This window comes from Gymnodraco acuticeps, unplaced genomic scaffold, assembly GCF_902827175.1.
Source record: "Gymnodraco acuticeps unplaced genomic scaffold, fGymAcu1.1, whole genome shotgun sequence".
Taxonomy (NCBI): Eukaryota; Metazoa; Chordata; class Actinopteri; order Perciformes; family Bathydraconidae; genus Gymnodraco; species Gymnodraco acuticeps.
In genome coordinates, this window is record NW_022992250.1 from 115022 (window position 1) to 140374 (window position 25353).

General features: G+C 40.0%; 1 protein-coding gene across 1 annotated transcript; it reads left to right on the forward strand.

The window, feature by feature from the left end:
- Positions 1-261: 261 nt before the first annotated feature.
- Positions 262-23492, forward strand: LOC117540062 (solute carrier family 22 member 5-like). The gene is made up of 3 exons (XM_034206482.1): positions 262-577; positions 23190-23344; positions 23474-23492. The coding sequence occupies exons 1-3, from the start codon at positions 371-373 to the stop codon at positions 23490-23492; spliced, it is 381 nt and encodes a 126-aa protein (XP_034062373.1). The 5' UTR covers positions 262-370.
- Positions 23493-25353: the final 1861 nt, after the last annotated feature.

The following is a 25353-nucleotide window of genomic DNA, read 5'->3' on the forward strand; positions in this document are numbered from 1 at the left end:
GTCAGGAGAGGGAGAGGAAAAGAGAGCACCCCGTTTATTTTCCCATGTTTTACACTGTGATTTTTGCAGTGTAGAGTATATTTTGACTCCCAAAGTGTTCAAATCTAACTCTTTATTTGGAGTTTATATTTTACACTTTTGACAGTGTTCAGAGAACACCAAACTCTTGGACCTATATACACCCCGAGACTGGTGTTAAATGTACTCTTATAGAGTACAATGTACACTGTGGTTTTTGATGTGTATGCATGGTTGTAAAGGGTGTGGCTATCTCACAGTTTAAGAGACTGCAAACTGTATGTCTTCATTCTGTTGAGTTGGAAAAGGAATTTGTCTGCAAGCTTGGGAGGAGACAGTTAATACTCAGGCTATGAAGGATTACGATGAGTCCACTGCTTTTCTGGGTCAGTGGGGACGTTTCCAGCAGGTTGTCTTCTTCCTGCTCTGTGCCAGCATCGTGCCCAATGGAGTTGGCGTTTTCTCTGTTGTCTTTCTGACAGACATTCCCAGACACCACTGCCTGATTCCTGAGGAAAACCTGACTCAAGATTGGCGCGATGCAATAATCCCGATAGAGGTAATAAAAAATGAAGAATGTAGCAGGGTTAGGGTTAGGACAAATAAATCAGATGATTTACTGAAGTAAACAAATACAAATACTCTGCATCAAAATATACTTTTAATACCAAAAGTAAAAGTACTCCTCCATACAGAATGACACAAATAAGCACCATATTGTTTATAATTGTATTGTCATACTGATATTCTGTACAAACTGTGAAGTCCACCGAGACAAATGTAACATTTGTGATATTGGGCTATACAAATAAACATTGATTGATTGATTGATATTGTAATTATTCATGTATTGATATGTTCATAACTTCAATGTTGGACTTGGTAAAGGTGGGGTTTATTTGAATTGTTTTATACACACACTGGGCTGGCTAACTTAACCTATAATAACATATATTAATTTAAAACTAAATCTGCAAAGAGACCAGTAACTAGTCTGTAAAAAGAAATGTATTGAGTAAAAAGTATAAAATGGCAACATGTGAAAATACTTAAGTATATAATATGTGCTTACGCGCTGGCGGAGTCGGTGGTGCGCCAGCGCGTCCAGGTGCGCATAATTTTACGTAATTAATCCTATCTTTTCGATTATACACCAACACCAGGACGTGTTCAGACCAGGTCTGGCCGTGTCAGTAAGCCGGCCACTAGGTTGGACTTGTAGACAGGAGTGTTTTGGGTGTTTCACAATGACCTCTGGGGGTGAATGAAAAAAAACACCTATGGCCTTTGGGGGGGAGAAAATGAATAGGGAAACACAGGTGGACTCTGAGTCTGCTGAATTTTGGGTTCTGTTTATTGTGAATGTTATGCACACATGTGATATTACTGCTGCAATGTTTAGAAAATAAAACTTGCATCTTGAATTTTATTTTATAACAGCACTACTGAAGGTATTGGTTACCCATCTTTATCAACATTAAGTTAATCTGTATTCATATTACATTTTTGGTTGTCAGTACGACTGAATGAATATTTGCTATCAAAGTTTGACTGTTGTTTACTATTACAGGATGATGCTGTGACTAATCTGTCAAAACTCTTTACAGTTATTTAAAATTAAATAACTAGGAAAAAGGGGAGATATCACATATGCATACAATGCATACAGAGTTAAGGCTGTTATGACAGTGTTGCGACATGCTTTACGGCATGCGAGGGATTGCTTTACTTCAGAGTAAGCCCGCGAGTTGTGTTGTAGCTGCCTACTGTAATGTCTTGATTTACTGTACAATAAACCTGAGTCGTGAAAGATACTCGACCCTCGATCATTCTACAGGGTCTGCAACCTTTTTGACCAAAAGAGCCATTTTGCTCCTTTAAAAAAAAAAAAATGTTTGTCTGGAGCCGCAAAACATATTTCATAGATTGATAGCTTGTATTTATTGTTATATCAGACAAAAACTACAGTGTTTTTGCATTTATTAGGCTATTTATTACATGATATAAAACGGTTAACCTCTAATAAGAAACAAATAACTCCTATAAGGAGAATTTAAAATAATACACAGGCCTACTACAAAATAAATTAAACACAGCACTTGGGGAGTCCTCTGCACATTTGAAGAAAAAAATATATAATTAAAATGGGCCCACTTTGAAATAAATAAAACATATAGCTGCACCCTAAAAAGAGTTAAAGGTAGGGTAGGTAAGAATGGAGAAACCAGCTCCAGTTATTTTAGCCGGGTCGGCTAAAATGATTGGTCGTGCTTTTTACAGCGCTACGGCTTCCAGAGATACATTTTTTTAATGTATTTATTGTCAAAGCATTTAATATATTCATTGCTATCGGGACGTTAAGAGCATTCCATGGAATATAACAAAAAGTGTTTTCTGAAATAAATTACATACCCCATTGAATTATGACTGAAGATCGTCAGCTGTCTTCCTCTCCTCGATACGTAAAGGCTGCAGCACCTTTGACAACTTCTCTCTACATATCAAACATACCGGTAAACCAGCATCGTTTGCTGTGAAAGCAGATAACTCTGTCCACGCAGAATGAAATCCTGTGTTCCTCCGGTACTTTTCTTTGATTTGTCCATAGTTCGCTCATCGAGCCGGGGGTCAGGTTATTCGCCTGCAAGAAAAGGCGCTAGCGCGTGACCGTAGCAGGATGTGACGCATATTTTAGTTGACCTAATTAAAACCGTTTTGTTTTTTATTTATTTGTCACAGTATCACCTCAAAATACAAGATACGAAACATTTTCAACCATGCAAGAAAATATAAATAGTCTTACAAATACTTTTATTTTATTTCCTTCTTATTTTTGTCTAAACTCTGTGGAGCCAGAGCAGAGGGCTTAAAGGGCCGCATGCGGCTCGAGGGCCGTGGGTTGCCGACCCCTGGCATAGGCCGATGTGTTCTCAGCCTTGGAGAAACTTGACATGTTTTGGTATGTGTTTCTGAACCTCAGAACAGATATTTGAACATGTGCCTACTTTGTTCATGTGCTGTTGAGGTTAATTTCAGTATTTGTGTGCAATAATGTATTTACAAAGTGTGAAGAGGAGGCAACTTTAGAATAGGGAACCTGATCAGGTCAATTAGAGTCAAACTACTAGCTTATTGGTTATGAACAAGACTTCACTTTAAAATAGGGAACATGTTCTTAAATAAATACCTAATTTATATATAACTTTATTATATATGTATATATTACATTTGTTGACATCAGGACTGTCTATGATGCAAATGTATTTTGAATGTATTGTATACACATTTGACACCTGTTGCTAGCCTGTCCGTCCTGGGAGAGGACATTCATCTTTGGGAGTTTTTCCTTGTATGATGTGAGGGTCTAAGGACAAGGGTGTAATATTCTATACAAACTGTAAAGCCCCCTGACACAAATGTATATTTACATGAGCTATATAAATACCATTTGATTGATTGATAGATGTAACTATTCTCAACTAGTACATTAACTAGTCCATTATGTAAATATCCTTTTGAACTTGAATTGTATTGTAATATTACCTTGTTAATTTCCTTTCTATTATTATTTTTTGGGATCAAACACCCCAGTTCTTGTAACTATCTTCATAGAAAAAGTTTTTAAAAAAAAGGTTAATTAGATTTGTGTTGGTATTGGGCCTTCAAAGCGCTCTGCAAAACTACACCTTGGCATCTGCCCATGAAATGAGAAAATTAAAACTTTGTGTTAGGGCAAAGCCAAATACATAATTGGAAAGGCCTTGATCTGCAGAGTGGCATATGTCAGTATGAAGGTTGTCCATGCCTCCTGCTTTGAAAAATGGACCTTTAAACCTTGACCTCAGTACATGTTTGAAGGCCAATAATTCAGCAACAAAAGGGAGTACAGGCATGGGGCCAACTGTTATAGAGAGCTCTTGACCTCAGCTATCCTGGGTGTGTAACCAAAAGGTTTGGCATTGTTAAATATGGGAAAATATAGTACACAACAAATGGTATACAGTACAGGAGAGTATTCAGTATCAGAGAGAGTAAACTAAAGTACCTGAACATTGTACTCCAGTTCAGTACTGAGTACACTCCACCTCTGTTTACAGTAGCCTACATGTATACGTATGTATGAGCTGCTGTATGCACTAAGGGTCTGTAGGTCCTGTGTACTAATGTTATAAAGTACACATATATGTATATGTACACAGGGTTGGGAGGGTTACTTTGTAAATGTAATCAGTTATTGATTACTGAATACATGGCTCTGAAAGTAATCTGAATACAGTTACAGTTACGTGTCTTAAAAAAGTAACGCATTCAGATTACTCTTAGATTACTTTTGGATTACTTTCTTTTTCCATCACAGATGGGTATGTTTTGGTGTAGCCTACAGGAGACACAAAAAGCAAAAGGAAACTGAACGTGTTTTACTGTTTTAATGGCGTATCAAGAGCACAACTGAAACATCACATCTGAAACGATGTAACAACATAATAAACTCTTTGGAGATGCAGCTTGGGATGTGAGGAGTGAGGGACACGGCTTAGAACGGGCGTGTCGCCTTCTCTCCTGCCATTTCATTTGCTCTTCCACATTAGTCTGGCCCCACTCCATATGAATGATATGAAGTACCTTTAGTAATGAATATTAAATGTTGTGAGGAAATCTTTCAACCAATAATTCCAATAAGTAATCCAAAATGTATTCACTTCAGGTTTACGAAAGTAACTGTAATCAGATTACTCGTTTTTTCAAATGTAACGCGAGCTGAATACAGTTAGGCTACTTGATTTTTGTATTCTGACTACATAACGCTGTTATATGTATTCCGTTACAACCCAACCCTGTGTGGGCCTATTATGAAAATGTGTTTTGTTGTAGTACTTCCGGTTTGCAAAAGAGTTGTAGGATGGTAAAAGTTAGGATCGTAAAATGACTTTATATGATATATACTACAGCCGAACTAGTCATTAGAATACTTACTTATGATATTTCGTAATGAAATGCAAAGATGTTGTTTGAGGGCACATACACGTAATGAGTTCTAAAAAAAATTGCGGTTCGGCAGCTATGGGTTTTGCAGAGCGGTTGGATGTTTTCCGCTATCCCTAACCGACAAATAAAGTATTTCCTAGTAGCCTAACCAAAGGAAAGGTTAATAAAACATGTTCCCATTGTTTTGCTATCATCACTCCTCAGTGTTTTTCTGTTGAGAAATGGGGTGACACGAAGCAAAAAAAGAAGATTAAAACAACATGGAAGCTATATTGGCGTTAGCAGCGTCCATAGCAACAATGGTAAAAATGGAGTAGGCCTATGCAAATTAAATGAACACATTTTTTGGATGGAAATGTTATCAAAAGTATAAAAATGTTTTAACTTCAGCATTATTTAAATAAATGCATATGAAATACATAAAGATGTCTATAGAAAAAATGTCATGTTATGTGCATACAGTAACAGGTGAACATAACATATTTTGAGTGATCAAGGACGCTTAAAGAGCCTGTGACAGCCTCCCAGCAACTGTTGTGCAATGAAATATTGGGCTACTAGTAATCTCGAACCGTCAGTTTAAAAAAGATGGTGCGATACCGTTCCGTTAAATATCAATAATTTCGAACATCGCGGGGAAATTCCTTCGACTCATTTTGAAGTTTTGGGGGAAGCCGGAAGTGACGTCAATGCGGGAACGCTTCACTGTGCGGCGAGAGAGCCAAACACGGACAAAGTGTGTTGTCATGCGTAGAAATGGTGAATTACTGAGTTTAGGCACGTTAATAACGTTTTAATGAAGTTGACTACAGTATATTCATATTTGTCAGTGCTTTCATGTCAATTCGGCGAACATAAACATAAATTATCGTGGTGAAGATGATGATTACATTAGGATTAAAAATCGGTAGCGAGAGCTACTGAATTTCCTCCCGTAGGATGTGATATAAAAACAAATCGATTATTTTTGTAGTTGTAAACTCAAGTGGATGAAACTACATTTATTAGTGCTTTCATGTCAATTCGGCGAACATATGATACATTAAATGATCGTGAGAATGATGATTACAAATCGTTTGTTTGTGCCGGTCTGCATTTCCTGATGAGAAAACAAACCGATGCTTTTTGTAGTTGTACACCAACATGGATTAAACGTGTGGTTTTTTCACCACAATGTTGGGGAAATTAATGGATAAAATGCACGGATTATTATTATTATTATTCCCACTCCGATCGGGACACTAGGTCCACCGTTTCCCCGCAGCGAGGCTCCCCCCGTTGACAGTTTACGTGGGCTGGGTGCAGTGGCGGACTGGCCATCGGGACGAATCCCGATGGGCCGGTACCGAAGTGGGCCGGTCGGATAAGTCACTAGCACATCCCCCATAGGCGGCGCGTGAGGCTCAGGTTTGGGAAGGCTAAATAACTTTTTTTACGCCTCCGGTGTCTATAGAAAAGAGATCAACTCAGTGTGCGGAGTTTAAATCTCTCAAGTCATATTACAGGATAAAGGAAATACAGTTTAAACTGCCGTATGCAGAGAAGACGCCGACGTGTCACACTTATCATATTCATATATTGCATATATTACATATTACATCATCAATCAGATCATCGATCATATAATATCATAATATATCATATTATATTTCCTTATCTGAGTCAGCTTCTCCAGCCGTATCTGGCCGTGCAACACTTACAGTGTCACATACTGTATGCAGACGTATTATTTTAAGCAACACATTATGTTGACGAAACACTCGAGTCAAATGTAATTAAAGTCAGATCCACTCGTGTCTTAGACGTGAACGCGCTCTCAGCTGGAGAGAGAAACCCTGGCTTGATTTACCGAGTTGATAACCAGCGTCGTAGGACCGCTTAGCGAGATCTCGTTTGTTAGTTTGTTGTTGTTAGTTTGTTACTCAAACATATCCAGGGTCTGTTTAACTGGCTTCGTAGTACAGAGCACAGGTGGCTAGCAGCGCTAATGTCAAAGACACAGACATTGCATTATATTTGTATTTTACCAGGATGCAGTGACACAAATATTTACATATTTACATTTACTATCTACAGCACCCGCCGCCCCTGACATCCCCCACTCCCCCCGTTGACAATTTACTAGCGGTACCGAAGTGGGCCGGTCGAGAGTCCCGGGATGATTTTTAGTCCCAGTCCACCACTGGCTACATGACCGTATGATCGCCCATATTGACACACCTAATTCCTAAACTTCTAACAGATACAACATAAAGCGATCCTTCAGCCTCATATGAGCTCTCAGACACGTTCAAAATTAAACTGTCATCGCTGTCTGAGCTTGCTGCTGTGTGCGCCATCGTGCGTTTACATGCAGATGCTGGGATCCTGAACAGTGCAGCTGGAGCGCTGTGCCCGCAATGACGTCACACATAATTTGGCGGGACTTGAAGAATCCCCGAGAAGATCCAGAAAATGGTCAACATTGAAGGACAGATTAATGGTTATCAAAGTACAAATATCCAAAATCAGTTCAGTAACGGTTTTCAAGGGGACAATATTTACTCAAATTGATGGGTTTGGATGATGGGGGAAACTCGTGTCACAGGCTCTTTAAGTGTTTGTAGCCTATGTGTTGAATATCATTTTAAGAAAGCATGGCAATTTTTTAACATCAAATAATGTAGCTAATAAATGTATAGCCATAATAACTGCCAGTTATTTATTTTTATTTCAATATTCAGAAACAAATACATATGCACACATACTTTTACATAGAAATACAATAACAATAACCTGTTTCAGGAGAAATACAAAAGGTGTTTTAAAGTGACAACTTCCTGAAAGACACACACAACCTGGATACATACAGAGTGCAAAAACTTGACTTAAGTTCAATCTACATTTAAAACAGCTGTTAAACAATAATAGCAATTGGTCTTGATGCTTTTTATACTTGTTTTGACATACAAATACAATAACAATAACCTCTGTTCAGGAGAAATACAAAAAGTGTTTTAAAGTGACAACTTCCTGAAAGAAACACGCAACCAAACTGGATACATACAGAGTGCAAAAACTTGACTTAAGTTCAAACTACATTTAAAGAAGCAATTGGTCTTGATGCCAAACATGTTCGAATTTAAAGAAATGCATGCAGTCCAGGTGGATTAAGGCTGATATGCTAAACGTGGCTGGCTAAGCCAGAGGGAGGTGAGGAGTCAAGTGTGGCAGTGTGGTGTTCAAATTCACTGGCAGGCTCCCAAGTGTCTTCCCAAGTTCTGCAACTGTAGAGTGGACAACGTGTTGTTAGAACAAAGAGCAAACCTTCCAATCATTGTTAAAGAAAAGCAAACTAAAGATTAATTTACCAACACATGTTTAAGAGGGATTCATTTAAAACATAGGTAATTGACATTTTTTGATCTTTGTTAACGTGGCACTATGTAACTTAAACCTGGTTTTAATAGGTTTCCGGTGTTATGTTCCAAGGAGACCTGGCCGTTATAAACAGTAACACACAGGGATAAAGTGGGTAGTGGTGGTCTAATGGATAGTGGGCTGAAGATCGGAAGGTTGTGAGTTCAAATCCCGCCTAGAACACCACCAAAGTGTGCCCTAGAGTAAGGCACTTAGCCCTTAGTTACTCCAGGGAGAATGTCCCTCTAATTGGTAATTGTAAATCGCTTTGGATAAAAGCGTCAGCTAAATGAAATGTAATGTAATAAAGAGAGTGACTCTTCCCATCGCAGTTCAATACTGCTCTCCTCTGCTTCCTCGCTGGTCTGAACTGTGACCATGGGTTTTATTATCATCATTGCTCTTATTCTCACTGCAAGTCTTCATGGAATATAAGACAACACTATCGTATTTACCTCAGGCAATAGAGCTTTTTCCAAAAGATTTTAAGGAGCACTCTTAACTACCATCCAAATTCAGACAGGAGGTGAAGCTAACATATACCTTTCTCTGTATTACTTGTGTTATGATACCTTAATGAAAGGGTGATCGTTTGACTACTTTCTTAAATACTTTGGTTACTACTTTAAACAGTACAGATTAACGAGAGAAGGGAAATACCACTCTGAAAGGGTTAAAAGTGGAAACAATTTAATAGTCTATGAATGAAATATTAACTACGTCTTACCACATAGAGCAAGGCAACCAGCATACTTTACATTCTGCTTTCCCCGCCTACACAGACACACGCGCACACACACACGCACACACACACGCACACACACACACACACACACACACACACACACACACACACACACACACACACACACACACACACACACACACACACACACACACACACACACACACACACACACACACACACACACACACACACACACACACACACACACACACACACACACAGGGAACAATAATTGTATTTGAAGACATTTTTTTTAGTATCTTTAAAAAGTTACTGAGTCAGACAAGCACCCAAATGAAAAAAAGGTAAAAGTATGGCTTCTGTAACTTACCTTATTGATCCTTCTCCCAGTTATTTTGTCAAACTTGAAGACCTTCTGTCTTCTACATTTGTGGCAACCTTAAATATACAAAGAGAAGAAAACGTTTAGTCAACAATGCTTTACGGCTGAATGTACTTTATGTTCAACGTTTTGTTCACAAAGTGGAGTTATCCGTTATTCCACTTCATGTAAGTGTGTCCGTGGTGGAGGTTGCTCTTGTAGCCAATTTTATGATGATCACTTCATTTAATTCTCCTTTGTCTAATAAACCTCTTTTTGCTTTTATTTGTTCTATTTGACTTTGTATACATGTCTAGTCTATCTGAAAATGTATTCCATATAGCTGTTGTGTTTTCATCAGGTCTCTCTTGAGAATAAAACCCTGTCCCCATGAGATTAACTATATCATTGTGAAGTAAATCAAACATTGTAAAATGATCTACAGACTTGTCTATTTGTGTCAAATATGTTTGTCCCTATTTCATGTAATCCAGCAAAATGTCCTGGGCAGGCTTCACAAAACCCTCTTAGGTTAGCCATACATCAATATCAACCATGACACTTTCATAAGCCACCAAAACACAGCTAAACAATGTATTAACAATAACATGCTGTGCACTGGTCTGGTTACCTGAATGAAACCTGCTTATACCCATTAATTGATTTAAGTGAAATGTGCCTGGTATCAAATGTATTATTAGTGTGTGAACTCAAAACGTACCGTCTGGTTTCATCTTCTTCTTTTTTGGCTGTTCATTCAGAGAAGACTGGGAGATGGCATGAGGAGGAAGAATACCGGATTGTGAGGAAGAAGAGGAGAGAGAGGTTGAACATGGCACCAGATTAAGAATGAAATGACTCTCTTGCTGCTCTCTGCTAAGGGTCTGATATTGTTGCTCGGGAGCTGGTCTTCTCTTGCTGCTCTCTGATAAGGGTCTGTAGTTGTTGCTCGGAAGCTGGACTCTCTTGCTGCTCTCTGATAAGGGTCTGTAGTTGTTGCTCGGAAGCTGGACTCTCTTGCTGCTCTCTGATAAGGGTCTGTAGTGGTTGCTCGGAAGCTGGACTCTCTTGCTGCTCTCTGCTAATGGTCTGTAGTGGTTGCTCGGAAGCTGGACTCTCTTGCTGCTCTCTGCTAATGGTCTGTAGTGGTTGCTCGGAAGCTGGACTCTCTTGCTGCTCTCTGATAAGGGTCTGTAGTTGTTGCTCGGAAGCTGGACTCTCTTGCTGCTCTCTGATAAGGGTCTGTAGTGGTTGCTCGGAAGCTGGACTCTCTTGCTGCTCTCTGATAAGGGTCTGTAGTGGTTGCTCGGAAGCTGGACTCTCTTGCTGCTCTCTGATAATGGTCTGTAGTGGTTGCTCGGAAGCTGGACTCTCTTGCTGCTCTCTGCTAATGGTCTGTAGTTGTTGCTCGGAAGCTGGACTCTCTTGCTGCACTCTGATAAGGGTCTGTGGTGGTTGCTCGGAAGCTGGACTCTCTTGCTGCTCTCTGCTAATGGTCTGTAGTGGTTGCTCGGAAGCTGGACTCTCTTGCTGCTCTCTGATAAGGGTCTGTAGTGGTTGCTCGGAAGCTGGACTCTCTTGCTGCTCTCTGCTAATGGTCTGTAGTTGTTGCTCGGAAGCTGGACTCTCTTGCTGCTCTCTGATAATGGTCTGTAGTGGTTGCTCGGAAGCTGGACTCTCTTGCTGCACTCTGCTAATGGTCTGTAGTTGTTGCTCGGAAGCTGGACTCTCTTGCTGCTCTCTGATAAGGGTCTGTAGTTGTTGCTCGAAAGCTGGACTCTCTTGCTGCTCTCTGCCAGTGCAGACGCTTTTCTGCTTGCTCCTGCCTCTGCTTACTTTGTATGCTGATTTTCCTATTCTTATTCTCTGAAAACTTCGAGCAGCGGCTCCTGGACATTAACTTATCACTGGGACAGTTCATCTTCGTAAATAGACAGAGGTTTTCAGCCATATTTCAACATTTTTACGACGACGTCAGTCTTACAGTAGCGTGGCCTAGCAACAGCTAAAGCCTGGTAGGCTACTGCATGCTATTTAGCTTAAGCTAGTTGGTAGCAAAATGCCTCTGTTCTCTACAGATGACATCCACAAACTTATACAGAAGATGGCTGTGTTGGAAATGAAAATGCAATGGTTGGAAGTTAACGTGGAAGTGAATGGACTATGTCATGGGAATGACACCACTTTACCAGTGTTGCAAAATAATGGAGAAGGGTATGCTAACTCACAGCTAGTTAGCAGCTACAAGGATTCCAAGGAACAGGAGGGCTGTGTACTGGTTAATAAATCTACAAGTGGTAGTCCTCCCTGGAACTCTCTGGGTGCAAAGCCTAAGAGTAAATCATTTCCATGGGATTTGGGAGGACGGATAACAGGCAGAGCCCAGCGCTCTGAAATCTGTGATGCGACCGGCTGGCCTGCATTGTTATCACCCAGGAAGAGCGCCTCTTCAACCCCTATTCATACTAGGAAACAGCAGTGGACAGCTGCTAAAGGGAGAATTACAAACAATCCTCCTAAACCACCAAGTGTGCCAATCCAGAACAGATACGCTCCGCTGACCGAGAACCGGAGATCTGATGACCTGGATAACCTGTCCTCTTCACACAGCAGGGTAAGGACCAATAGCTACTCCAAAAGTAAAAGGCTAGAGGGAAAGCTAACGACTGGGCCTGAAACTCTGATTGTGGGTGACTCTGCTGTAAGAGATGTAAAAGGTCTGTGTAATAAGAACAACACCAAAGTACTCTGTTTACCCAAGGATGTAGTCTCTGACTTGGCTGAGAAGATCCTGCATATTGGGGCTGAACATCCGACTGTGAAGAATGTGGTACTACACATTGGAACAAATTATGTTGTGAAACAACAGTCAGAAGTGCTCAAAGAAGACTTTAAATGTTTGTTGGAAACTGCCAGCTCTCTAAATGCAGAGGTGTTCATCAGTGGCCCTCTACCGCCAGTCAGAAGAGGAGTGGAGAGATTCAGCAGATTGTTTGCACTGAACACCTGGCTTTCAACTGTCTGTACTGACCATTCTGTCCATTTTATTGACAATTTTAACTTTTTCTGGGATCGCAGACATCTTTTCAAGGCAAATGGAGTTTGCCTGAACAAGTCAGGAGTGAAATTGTTTATCTCTAACATATTCAACTGCCTGCGTCATCAATCTGTTCCCTCTGCCAAGGACAAGCGGCAAGAGGAATCAAAACAGGAGAAAGACACAACACATCGCGCAGAAAACCCTGAAGAATTATCACTGCACCCGCCTGAGGAATGTTCTGATTATGGGAGACCTATGAGACACATGGAGGAGTCTCCACTGCCCGTCACCCCCCTCCCTGTCAACGCCTTTGAGGATACTCCGTTCACCCTTTCACCCTCGCCCACCCTCCTGGAGATTGCTGAACACACAAAGGAGATACAGAGGGTTGGCACCGATTCCTTCCTGGAGTTCAAAGACCAAACTAAGGTGATACGCAGGATTGGCAGCATGTCCTTTACCCCCGCTCCTCAACGACGCCCACCAAAATCACTGCAGAGACGCGCACCATCTCCCCCGTCTTTATCACCGCGCCTACGTCAACCACCTCCCCCCCTGGAAGCATGTCCTCTACCCCCGCACCATCTCCCCCGTCTCCATCACCGTGCCTACGTCAACCACCTCCCCTCCCTTCAAGAAAGCATCTGCAGTCTCCGAAGCCTGATAAGGATGTGTGTGTACAAAACACAACAAACTCTTACTGATATGTGCTGGGTCCAGGCTCAAGGGCGTATGGCACTCTCAACTCTTTCCAGGACATGTCGGGGCCCTGCCTGCCAGTAGCTTTGCCGATATCTGTGTTGATAGGTAATAGATTAAGAGCGGTGAATCATCTTAGATACAGGAAGCGCTCAAACGTTTGTGTGAGTTTATCTAATTTAGCAGTGATTCCATGTCAGCCACAGCTTGTTACAAAAAACATGACTGATAGTGTGTTTAACAAACTTAAACTAGCTTTATTAAATGTCAGGTCTTTGGCAGGAAAAACATTTTTAATCAATGATTTTATCACTGAGCACAATCTCGATTTTATGTTTTTAACAGAAACTTGGATTGAAAAAAATAACAGTGCAGCTGTTTTTATTGAATCAACCCCTCCCAACTTTAGTTTTATGAGTCAGGAAAGAATGCATAAGAAAGGGGGTGGAGTTGCTATTCTGTTCAATGATTCCCTTCAATGCAGGGAGACATCGTATGGAAACTTTGATTCTTTTGAATATGTGGCCCTTCAGCTGAAATGCTCCTCTCGAGCTCTGTTCCTAAATATCTATAGACCACCCAAATACTGTGCAAGCTTTTTTGATGACTTTACTGAACTGCTGTCTATAGTGTGTATTGACTTTGACCGTCTAGTCATTGTTGGTGATTTTAACATCCATGTTGACAACCCCCAGGACAGAGGGGCTAAAGAACTGTTTTGTGTTCTTGATAGCTATGGACTGACTCAGCATGTGACGGAGCCCACGCACAATAAGGGGCACACTCTGGACTTAATTATCTCAAAGGGTCTGAATATCTCTAAGGTTGCGGTGACTGATGTTGCACTCTCTGACCATTCCTGTGTTTTCTTTGAGAGCTCTATTTCTGTTCACAAAAATGTTCAAAAGGAGATAACCACAAAGCGATATTTAACTGAAAATACTAGGGAAATGTTTACTCAGAATTTTTCTTCAAAACTTGCCCCTGCTAACATCTCAGTAAATGAGCTAGTAGATCATTTTAATTAAAAAATTTAAAATGTTATAGATGCCATTGCTCTAACTAAGGTAAAGGAAGTGTCTGGCAAGAAAATATCTCCATGGAGAAAGGCCATGACCGTGAAAACAGAAAAAAGAGAATGTCGAAAAGCTGAACGCAGGTGGCGAAAAACAAATCTCCAGGTTCACTTTGAAATCTATAAAGAGAGACTTGGCCTTTATAATTTGGAATTGAAAAACGCACGACAATCGTTCTTCTCTGACATCATTACCAAAAACAAAAACAACGCACGTGCCTTGTTTGCTACCGTTGACAGACTAACTAACCCCCCAGTGTCAGTAGCCTCTGAATTTCTATCCACCAGGGCGTGCAATGATTTTGCCTCCTTTTTCACTGACAAAATTCAGAAAATCAGACAAGCAGTCAGTGCCTCTACATCAGGAACAGCAAATGTGTTGTCTCTGTGTCACTTATCATCAATTCAAACACCATGACACAATTCCATCAGATTAATGATAAAAACCTAGAGGACATTATACAGCTTCTGAAATCCTCCTCCTGCTGCCTTGATATTATTCCAACAGGATTTTTCAAAGATGTTTTGCCTTGCATGGCCTCAGATCTACTTCATATAGTAAACAAATCTCTTCACTCAGGTATTTTTCCACAGGCCCTGAAAACTGCAGTCATTAAACCGCTCTTAAAAAAGAATAATCTAGATGCTTCAGTAATGAACAATTACAGGCCCATATCAAACCTTCCATTTCTAGGTAAAATCATTGAAAAAGTTGTTTTTCAACAGTTGAGTAATTTCTTGCATTTAAATAACTGTTTCGATGTGTTCCAGCCAGGCTTTCGTCCAAACCACAGCACTGAGACTGCTCTTGTAAAGGTCTTTAATGACATCCACTTAAACACAGACAGTGGCAGAACTTCAGTGTTAGTATTATTAGATCTCAGTGCTGCGTTTGACAGTGTTGACCACAGCATATTACTAGACCGACTGGAAAACTGGGTGGGACTTTCGGAAACAGTTCTAAATTGGTTTGAATCCTACTTAAAGGACAGAAACAACTTTATTTCTATAGGTAAATACACATCTGAGTTGACAAATATGACATGTGGGGTTCCTCAAGGCTCCATCTTGGGGCCTCTTCTCTTTAACATCTACATGCTACCACTGGCTCAGATAATGAAAAACAACAAAATAAGTTACCATAGCTATGCGGATGACACACAAATTTACGTAACAATTTCACCAGGAGACTATGCTCCAATTCAAACACTGAGTAAGTGCATTGAACAAATCAATGACTGGATGTGTCAGAACTTTCTCCAAATAAACAAAGATAAAACTGAGGTAATGGTTTTTGGAGCCAAGGCAGAACGTATAAAAGTTAGCGCTGAGCTTCAGTCTGCAATGTTCAAAACAACAGATAATGCCAGAAATCTAGGTGTAGTCATGGACTCTGACCTGAGTTTCAACAGTCACATTAAAACAGTTACTAAATCAGCCTACTATCACCTAAAGAATATATCTAGGATTAAAAGACTAATGTCACAGCAGGATTTGGAAAAAGTTGTCCATGCTTTTATCTTCAGTAGACTTGACTACTGCAATGGTGTCTTCACAGGTCTCACTAAAAAATCTATTAGGAAGCTGCAGCTGATTCAGAACACCGCTGCTCGAGTCCTCACTAACACTAAGAAAGTGGATCACATCACTCCTGTTCTGAAGTCTTTACACTGGCTTCCTGTGTGTCAAAGAATAGATTTCAAAATACTGCTGCTGGTTTATAAAGCACTGAATGGTTTAGGCCCAAAATACATTTCTGACCTCCTGCTAAATTATGAACCATCCAGATCTCTCAGGTCTTCAGGGACTGGTCAGCTTTCTGTCCCCAGAGTCAGAACTAAACATGGTAAAGCAGCGTTCAGTTATTATGCTCCAAATATCTGGAACAAACTCCCAGAAACCTGCAGGTCCGCTGCAACTCTGACTACTTTTAAATCCAGGCTGAAGACTTTTCTTTTTGTCGCTGCTTTTAATTGAACTATTCATATCTTAGACTGCACTGTAACTTGTATCCATGTACTTGTTCTTTTAATGTTTAATTGAACTATTCATATCTTAGACTGCACTGTAACTTTTATCTATGTTTATTTTATTAGCTTTTCTTTTTAATGACTGATTTTAAATGCCATTTTCTTAATGTCTTTCATTTTTTGTAAAGCACTTTGAATTGCCAAGCTGAGCCGAGCCGAGCCGAGCCGAACCGAGCCGAGCCGAGCCGAGCCGAGCCAAGCCAAGGGTCTGTGGTTGTTGCTCGGAAGCTAGACTCTCTTGCTGCTCTCTGATAAGGGTCTGCTGTTGCTCGGCTGTGGGAGTTTCAGATGCAGGTTGATGGGCAGTGGAGCTCTCTGTAATGCAGGTTTAATTACAGTTTTTGATCAAATAAAAAAAGGTTGTCCAATGTATGTGGGTTTTTTAATTGATATATATATACTTAAAGGTGGGGTAGGTAATTCACTTCAGAAACACTTGTTGTTATATTCCATGGAATGCTCTTAACATCCCGATAGCAATGAATACATTAAATGCTTTGACAATAAATACATAAAATGTCATCTGTGGAAGCCGTAGTAATGTAAAAAGTACGACCAATCATCTGAGCCGGCCCGGCTAATATAACTGGATGGCCTACCTGCCTGTCAGACTTCCATCTCTTGCACAAACTTATCTCTGCCCTCATTGGTCATGTGCGTGTTCGTGTGTGTTGGAGGAGGGGCTCTATAAGGAAGTCTGAAGGAAGGGGCAGATTTATTTCGGCTGCGTACACTCTAAAAACAAATGCCTTGGCTAAACAAAGAAAATCAACGCAACAGTTTGCATCGATGTTTATTGAGTTAAGACAACTTCTAATGAAATTGTCTTAAAGCAACAAAGTTATTTGAGTTAGGGGAGAAGGCTTTTCCTCTACAATCAGAGGTGTTTTTAATTACCACTTACTTAATAATTGGTATTATAAACACAAGTTTTGAAGTTGATTACTCAAAAGATTAAGTTGTTCCGACTAGTTTTACCACATGATTTAAAAGGAATTTTAAGTTGTATGTACTTAATTACCATCATTGTGAACACACATTTTTAAGTTGACAACCATTTATAAATGAAGTTGCTCCAAATATATTGTATTCAATAGTTTCTTAGCTTTTTCATGTTTTTGCCTTTAAAGAAAGAAATTAATTGATTCCACAACAAAGATATTAGGCAATTCAATTTTTATTTTGAACTGCAGTTGTTTATTTCAACGCATGATGTTTCAATCAGGAGAGAATTCATTTTGTTTGAACATTTATTGACACATGCCATATGATAAGGTGCATGAACACCTGAAATCACAGCTGACTGCAGGAGAGAGGAGAACCATTTTATAGTTTGGCTGCAGCACGTTGATTGGCTGCTGGAGAATGAGGTGAAATGTAATAGGTTAAAGAGAATGCCTGTGATGAGCTGATTATGCAGCTGCGGAGTGGATGTATATACACCCAGTCTTCCTGAAAGAACTTACGCTGAGCTTCATTTAAATCTTGATAAAAAAGATAAATAACACAAATTTAAATTGCCACACAAATAATAAATAAACACATTAGCCATATTACCATGGGAAATGGGGACACAGCAAATAAATGCTGCCATCACATCGAAGTTAGAGGCCTTTGCATATTTAAAACCAGTGCCAAATATGTAAAATCTGTAAATTTTTTCTAAAACTACAGAAACAAAATCTCAATGGCCACCAATCTGCAGATCACACACATCAATTTGACAAAAGATGTAACAAAGATGTTTACACTGCCGACAATCATTATTTCAAACAGTATGAACACATTTAACGCAGAATGCTTGCTCATTCATTTGTTTCCCTTGACCACAATGGTTGCCATCGTATGGTCAGATCCTGGGGTGGACTGGTCACTGATGAAGGCGATATTCATGTCCTTTTGAAGCACATTAAATAATAGGTTAGCGCATAAGAGATAATGAATTAGGTAATTGCATACTTTTTAAACTGTCACTCTTAGCTAATTCAGAGCCATTATTACCAGCTGCTAAAGCAACACTGGTATTGTTTCCACCTATTGAGTCTGCATGTGTGTGTGTCATCATGGCAATGTGGTCCTGAAGACACACAGAGGTGCTTTTGAGTACTTTGCCTAGTGTTTAAATGCATGTGGACAGATTTTGTCAATCCCAAACGTACAAGTTTTAGTGTACCTTCTCATCTTTTTTGCAGGTTCCATACAATACTTGAACTGGAGCAGAAGAGCAGAAGCCACATTTCAAATCCTTTTCAATCCTTTTCCCATGCCATTGCTGTCAACATCTATCCATGCTGAACGCTGCTCAGAAATTATTGATTGGGGTGTGGCCAAAAGTGCAATATGCTTCAAAATGTAACTGACAGAGAGCAGTGCTTTTGTCCTGTGTTTTTACACTGTGCCCGTGGATTTTATTTTAAAATTTTTAATTACGTCGCTAAACTCCTTGAAAAGGTCCTCTTCCTTTTCTCCAAGGTACACGACAAGGCAGCGGATGGCTAGTTCTCTGCGTACTTCAATTGTATTGTGCTATTTTTGAAAAAGGAAAAAAAGAGAAATGACCTAAATGAATATATTCTGAATGGGTGACTGCCAACAACTTGCATTTCAATGACAACTCTAAATAATGATCCTACCTCAAGAAGCATGTCCTTGATCTGCTTCACCGAGATTCATTTTGAATAAAAAGCGATATCACAATAGTAACCAAAGTATTTTTACTCTCACAGTAGCCTCTACTACTTTGTATCCTCTCACAGAACTATTCACAGTTCAAAGGCTGCTAATTGTGGTCAAACAGCTATTTGCCTATACAGTGCAACTACAAGGCTATCTACTGTATTTGAATGACAAAAGATGACACTCACCTTAACATTTCCTTGGTATATTTCTATTTGTCTTAACTGTGGGAACTTGTCCAGGCATGTTAAGTGGGAGTGGACTTGAAATCCTTAACTCAAGGTGTAGAACAATTAAGTTATCAAGCCAATTGCATTACTTGCTACAACTTGAATTTAGTTTTAAGTTAATTAACGCAGAAATCAGAGTTCAAATTACACACAATATTAAGTTGATGTAATTACCAACATTATTACGTCAACACAACTTATAAATTAATGTTTGCAACTTAAAATGTTTATCTAAATCAATTAACTCACATTTTATCTTGCAACCATGCATTTAATTAAGTGGAGGTGAAAGGTCGCCTGAATTCGTTTTTAGAGTGTACTTTCAAATTCTAGCGCACTCGAGCTGGTTTCTCCAATCTTACCTACCCCTACCTTTAACACAATCTTTTGAAAAAGAAAATACTCTTACCCTTTGTCAAGAGGAATTCATAACACCTCTGCATTTTGTCCAATAGGGTTTTGTTGGTAGGAGTGGGGGGCAGATGGGTTATTATATTAGCAGCCCACCTATTTGAAGCCCTATTTGGCTTGCCATAAAGTAGAATGGGCTTGTAGCCTACAGCCTCCAGTTTCAGCACCTGAAATGAACAAAAGCAGTTGACACACATTTGTTTGACCCGCTACCTTAAACCCATTAATACTGTTTATTTTGGATTATTATACAAGCAAAATGAAGGTATCTTGCATTGTGTAAGACTAATTGTTATTTGCATGCAAGGGCTAAGGTACACCTGCTGGTTCTGCCATTGCCTTCATTACAGCAAAATCATTGTTTTACAAAGAACAATACGCATTGTTGCTCTTTTTTGTACCAAAAACACTGTGTGGGACTCAAGCGGCAAACTCTGGGGAAGAGCCGGGACGCCAATACGGAAGTGCCACACACTGCAGTTCATATATTGGCCGATAGGCGATGGCTGCAGAAAGGAGCAATTTCCATAGACCCCCATGTTAAAATGCCCAACTTTACAGCAGAAAAAAACATGTTTCTACCCCTGGCTCCATACATTTTTATTATCGATATAGTTAGATTCCACCTTCATGATTATGGATCTGTGAGTGAATTGTTTTCTAACGCGACCCTTTTATTTATATTAGGTCTTTAAGTGTTTGCATAAATTAGGGCGTGGTCACTTTGATGGACACGTACATGCCTCACTGTCAGCTAACAGCAACTTGTCCACTCTGCTAGGCTACAACCATAGAGGCTAGCTACAACGTTTAGTTAGTCATAGTACTGTACTTGACCCTTTAGCTTTAGCCGTTTTCGTGGTGATTGTGCCTTTTAGGGAATATTGTTACAAATACCAGACAATTAAAATGTCGTGCTATGCGCTTGAATGTACTAACAGAACTTCTAAGAAGTCTAAAATAATAATATTATACATGTTTACCCCGTTTGCAGGTGTTTGTGTGCTTGGTAGCTTAGATTGTTACTTATTAGCCAGCTAAGGACGTAACCTTTTATGCATACATATACATTTTAGTTTATGATTCAGCCTTGGGTAAGACTGTTATAGTCTATGGCTATGACGCCCATAATGCTAAACGGGAGCAAATGTTAATAGGGGACCCAATTATCCCAGTGGTGGCCGCCGGAGCTAACGGAGCCGCAGGGGGCTAGCTCCAGTTGGCGTCCCGGAGCTAGCCCACTGCGGCTCCGTTAGGTCCGGGCGGTGGAGTCCGTCGTTATAACGAGATCAAGGAATGCAGCGAAATGCAGACTTGGTTCGCCTGCTGTAGTATTAGCTAAATAAATTATGTTGAACAAGGCTTATTAAGCTGAACATCGCCACAATTGTTCTGATGTATCGGTACTTATTTTCTTAACGTGTGAATGACAAGCATTAAGAATAACAAAATATAGCTAATTCTCTTGCAGATTGTCTCATTTGATTATGAATGTAACGTTTATATAGGGGAACTACACTTAGCAGTAACTTGGTATGCATGTATTTCATGTTAGCTTAGCTTCTTAGCCTGAGCTAGCTCTGTTTACTTCCAGTTCGGAGGCAGCAGGTCCCGCCTCGGCTCCGCCTCTTTGCCCTTATTTGGAGCAGGCGGGATTAGACTCTGACGTTGCTGTCAAGCCGTTAGTGGTCGACTCCGCCTACTAAGGGCTTCACGGCAACTCTGCAGAATCCTATGGGTGACGTCACAGACACTACGTCCATTTATATAAACAGTCTATGGTGGGACTCTAATAAAATATTTACAACCTTTAAACATCACAATCACACAGATGGGTCAAAGAGGTAAATACGATCACTGTAAGATGTAACATCTGACAATAAGACTATATTTTCAAAGGCCTGATCATAATGTACTAATATTTTTAGTATGTTAAAAAAGGGAGTTTCAATTCAATTGACAGAAACTTATGAAATATTTGTACTTACTGCAATACGGGCAGAATCAAGTATACGTCCAACATTTCTGTTTTTCACCACACCTTGGCCCCATTCACTATCCAGTGATGCCACTTTTTCTTTTAGTTTAATTTTGGTTGACAGGCTTCCGTTGCAGGAACTGCATGTTTTCCTGCTCGCCTGATTTGGAGTCTGGCAAGCAGGGCAGGGCCTGAATTTAGGTTGAGTCATGACAAAAGTATACAAAAACAAAAACACAGAAAGGGACTAACAACACAAAGATGGACAGATAAGACACAGGTACACAGACAGAGATACACAGACAGCAACAGAGATAGGACAATTTCACAACAGCAAGGACAGGGAAACGAAGGGGGCGTGGCTCTTAAAAGTGCCTTTGTTTTGATGCTATTATAGCTTGTAATGGAGTTTGGCTTTCAGAATAACTTAGAATAATCTGTTGAGAGAAGAAAAAACAATTAGGAATTGAACACCTTACATTTTAAAGTGGAGTTATATTTGTCAAAGAATGAACAATATCAACATAGCATGATTACAAAAAGACAGTTTTGAGCTATGGTAAGATGGGTAACTGGAAATACATTATTAATGGAAACCATACAATTCCCTATGACTGTAACCTGTAAGATCTTATCTGACAAATACAGGTCACCTAATATTTAAGGGGCTTGGCATTAGTGCACTTTTATGATTATTTAATTTTTTTTATTGTTGTGTTATTCATTTAATAAATAACTCCATTAAAAACACATAGCTGACACATAATACCTACATTCATAAACAATCACAAATATTATTTCATGCAATAACAGGTGTCAGTCGTTTTAATAAAGTTAAACTTCAAAGGCAACATATTCTGTGCTAGCTAATAGCTAGTAGCAGCTAGCTAGCATTCTGCACATTAGTAAGTTATACTTTTTTGAATGTCTTAAAATGATTTACAGGCAAAAAAGACGACTACCCTGCACTTGCAAATGTTCCAACAATGACTTATTGGGCCGACATAAGGCTGTTTGTGCTGAATATTGAATGATTTTCTTGATTTCTGTCACATGTTAGTTAGTTAGTTCTTACCTGCTGGAAATCAGACACAATTGTAGAACAATTTCTGGCTATATTACGTACATCCATGTAAATAATTCATTACCCAGCATGCATCATCTCAACTTCACATAAGAGAAAAAAATGCCTATAAGCCTATTATTTTTTGCCTAACTGTCACCGAGGCCTATCACAGAGTATGAAAATTACAATTTTGTCATTTGTATAAACTATATATAAAGAGCATAATGTGTTGCAATGACGTCTCGCACCATATGCTTCAGCTGAGAACGGAATGCGCTCGTTGAATTTCGATGCAGCGGGGAGCATTCTCATGGCGTCTATTATCAACGCTATGGGAGGTCTATGAAGGTATATGGGACGCCCTGCCCGTTGAAAACTGACGCTCAAGGGTTACCCTGTACGTAATGGTGTGACGGGGAGGGGCCCTGACCGTCCGTCAATATGTGACGAGTTGGGAGTGAGAACGTGTTGGTGAATCACTGTTAATGATATAACATTATTTTTCTTTCAGGTTTGGGAGGAAGGAGGTTGTTTTCATCTCTCTCGTGGCCCAGAGTGTGGCAGTCATGCTTCAGTCCTTCTCTCATTCATGGCAGATGTTCTGCATCATGTTCCTCTTTGTCGGAGCTTCCCAGATTTCCCTCTATATTTCTGCGTTTGTGCTAGGTAAGAATTGTAAAATGATCCTCCTCCTATGTTTGATCTTTTATGTAGAAATGATTGTGCCTTGTGCATGAATAGATCACGAAGTGTCTCTTTTTATTCGCTCAACAACTTTGATTTTATCTCGGGCAGGAACGGAGGTTTTCAGTAAAACAATGTGAATACTCTTCACAACTCTCGGAGCCTTCCTTTTCTATTGCATTGGGTACATGATGACCCTACCCTCGATTGCATACGGCATCAGAGAATGGAGGACTCTTCTGGCAGTTCTGTCCTCAACTGCTGGTGTCTACATCCCTCTGTGGTGGTACGCCACTCATAGTTCTCATTTATAAAGTCATGTAGCCTACTGACAATCTGCCAATAGTCAAACTCCTGGTTTAACAACATGATGTGATAATTCAAATATATATTTAGAAATGTAATGTTGAATCTGTATCGATTGTGCAGGTTCATCCCAGAGTCTCCTCGATGGCTGATCACCCAGGGAAGAGTGGAGGAGGCGGATGCCATAGTGAGAGAGGCTGCATGGAAAAATAAGATTGAAGCCCCAGCCAGGCCCGGACTGGCCATCGGGAGGACTGGGAGGTTTCCCGATGGCCTGGCCTGTTAAGTGGCCTGTTGGCCTGAGGATTTTTGTTTGTATGTATGTATTGTGAACGCAACGCTGCGCAAATGTGGGTCTGACTCTGCCTCACAGAGTGTGACTGGCTGTATACATGATGTGGCCTGCCGACATGGCCACTTTTATACAGATCATACTAATGCCCTCGATTGGTCTCTGTGTGTCATTCAAGCTCGGGAGGGTGTGTGTTAGTGTATGTGTGGCGCGAGTGAGACAAAGCGCACGCACTAGTGATGTGTCGGTCGCGAACGAGCCGGCTCTTTGAGCTTTAAGTGAACGACGGGAGCCGGCTTTCGCCCGCGAACAAGCCGTTTTTTGTTTTGTTTTTGCGGAGGGATCTAGATCGGCATGAAGGCACATTATGCAATGTGCACATTATCCCGCTTATTACACATGGCCACATTCTCAACAAAGTAACGACATGACTCCCAATATTCATTTAAATGCTTTTATGGATTTAGAAAATGATTTTATTGATTTAAAAAATAGTTTTATGTATTGATTTAAATTGACATGCATCCGCTAAGAAAAGTAGTCCGTTGTTACTGTTTGTACTAACGTAACAACGGCAGGAACTGCTTCGATAGTTTTTTTGAGGAGCTTTTTGATTACATATTTGAAAACATCGTTGCTTGCTTTAAAAGTAGCACAATTCATTGTGTCAAACCTTGGAAAGTATATAGATATCCCTGCCCTAATGCCAAAGTAACTGGCAACTGAATATGTGTCGCCGTTTGATGTCTATCTCTGGACCGCTGCGTAAAAAGGAGGGTTTCTGCCCCATTACTTCTCTTCTTACTTCTATAAGAATAAAACACGGAGGACGGAGATCTCTTTTTGTCCCCCTCTTCTCCCCGCTGCAGCCTAGCAGCTGATCTCAAAGCACGCTCCCCTCTCCTGCAGGGGTCGTGGTCAGCTGCAGCTCACAGAATCAGCCCCCTGCTAAAACAGCGCTGGAAAGAGCAAATAGAGCGAAATGAGGCATGGCTAAAATGCAGGATCTTTTTGGTATTTTGAAAAAAACAACTATATTTATATACTTTATATAGGTCGATACAGCCCCTTTTTTTAAATAGTTGTTATAGGTGTTGCTATCTGTTTTGTGTAGGGTGGTTCTACAAGCAAGTCAATGCATTCATTGGGTGGTATCAGAGAGTTACACCGGTCTGTAAATGCAATGAAAACAATTGGCCACAGCAAATCATTTATATTAAACATGTAATTTTTACTTTTGAATACTTCAGTACAAAGGATGTATTGAATAATTTAAGTGATATATGTGTACACATATAAATCATTAGTCAAAACAGGGCTACATTTGATTTAATTAAAAGGTATAATATGTGGTAAACTGAAGAGCCGTTTGGGAGCCGAAAGAGGCGGCTCT

Bases quoted from the DNA above. Each gene is read 5' to 3' on its own strand.
- LOC117540062 (XM_034206482.1), top strand. From the start codon at position 371: ATGAAGGATTACGATGAGTCCACTGCTTTTCTGGGTCAGTGGGGACGT. The intron at 578-23,189 runs GTAATAAAAAAT...TTTTTCTTTCAG, and splicing joins ATGCAATAATCCCGATAGAG to GTTTGGGAGGAAGGAGGTTG.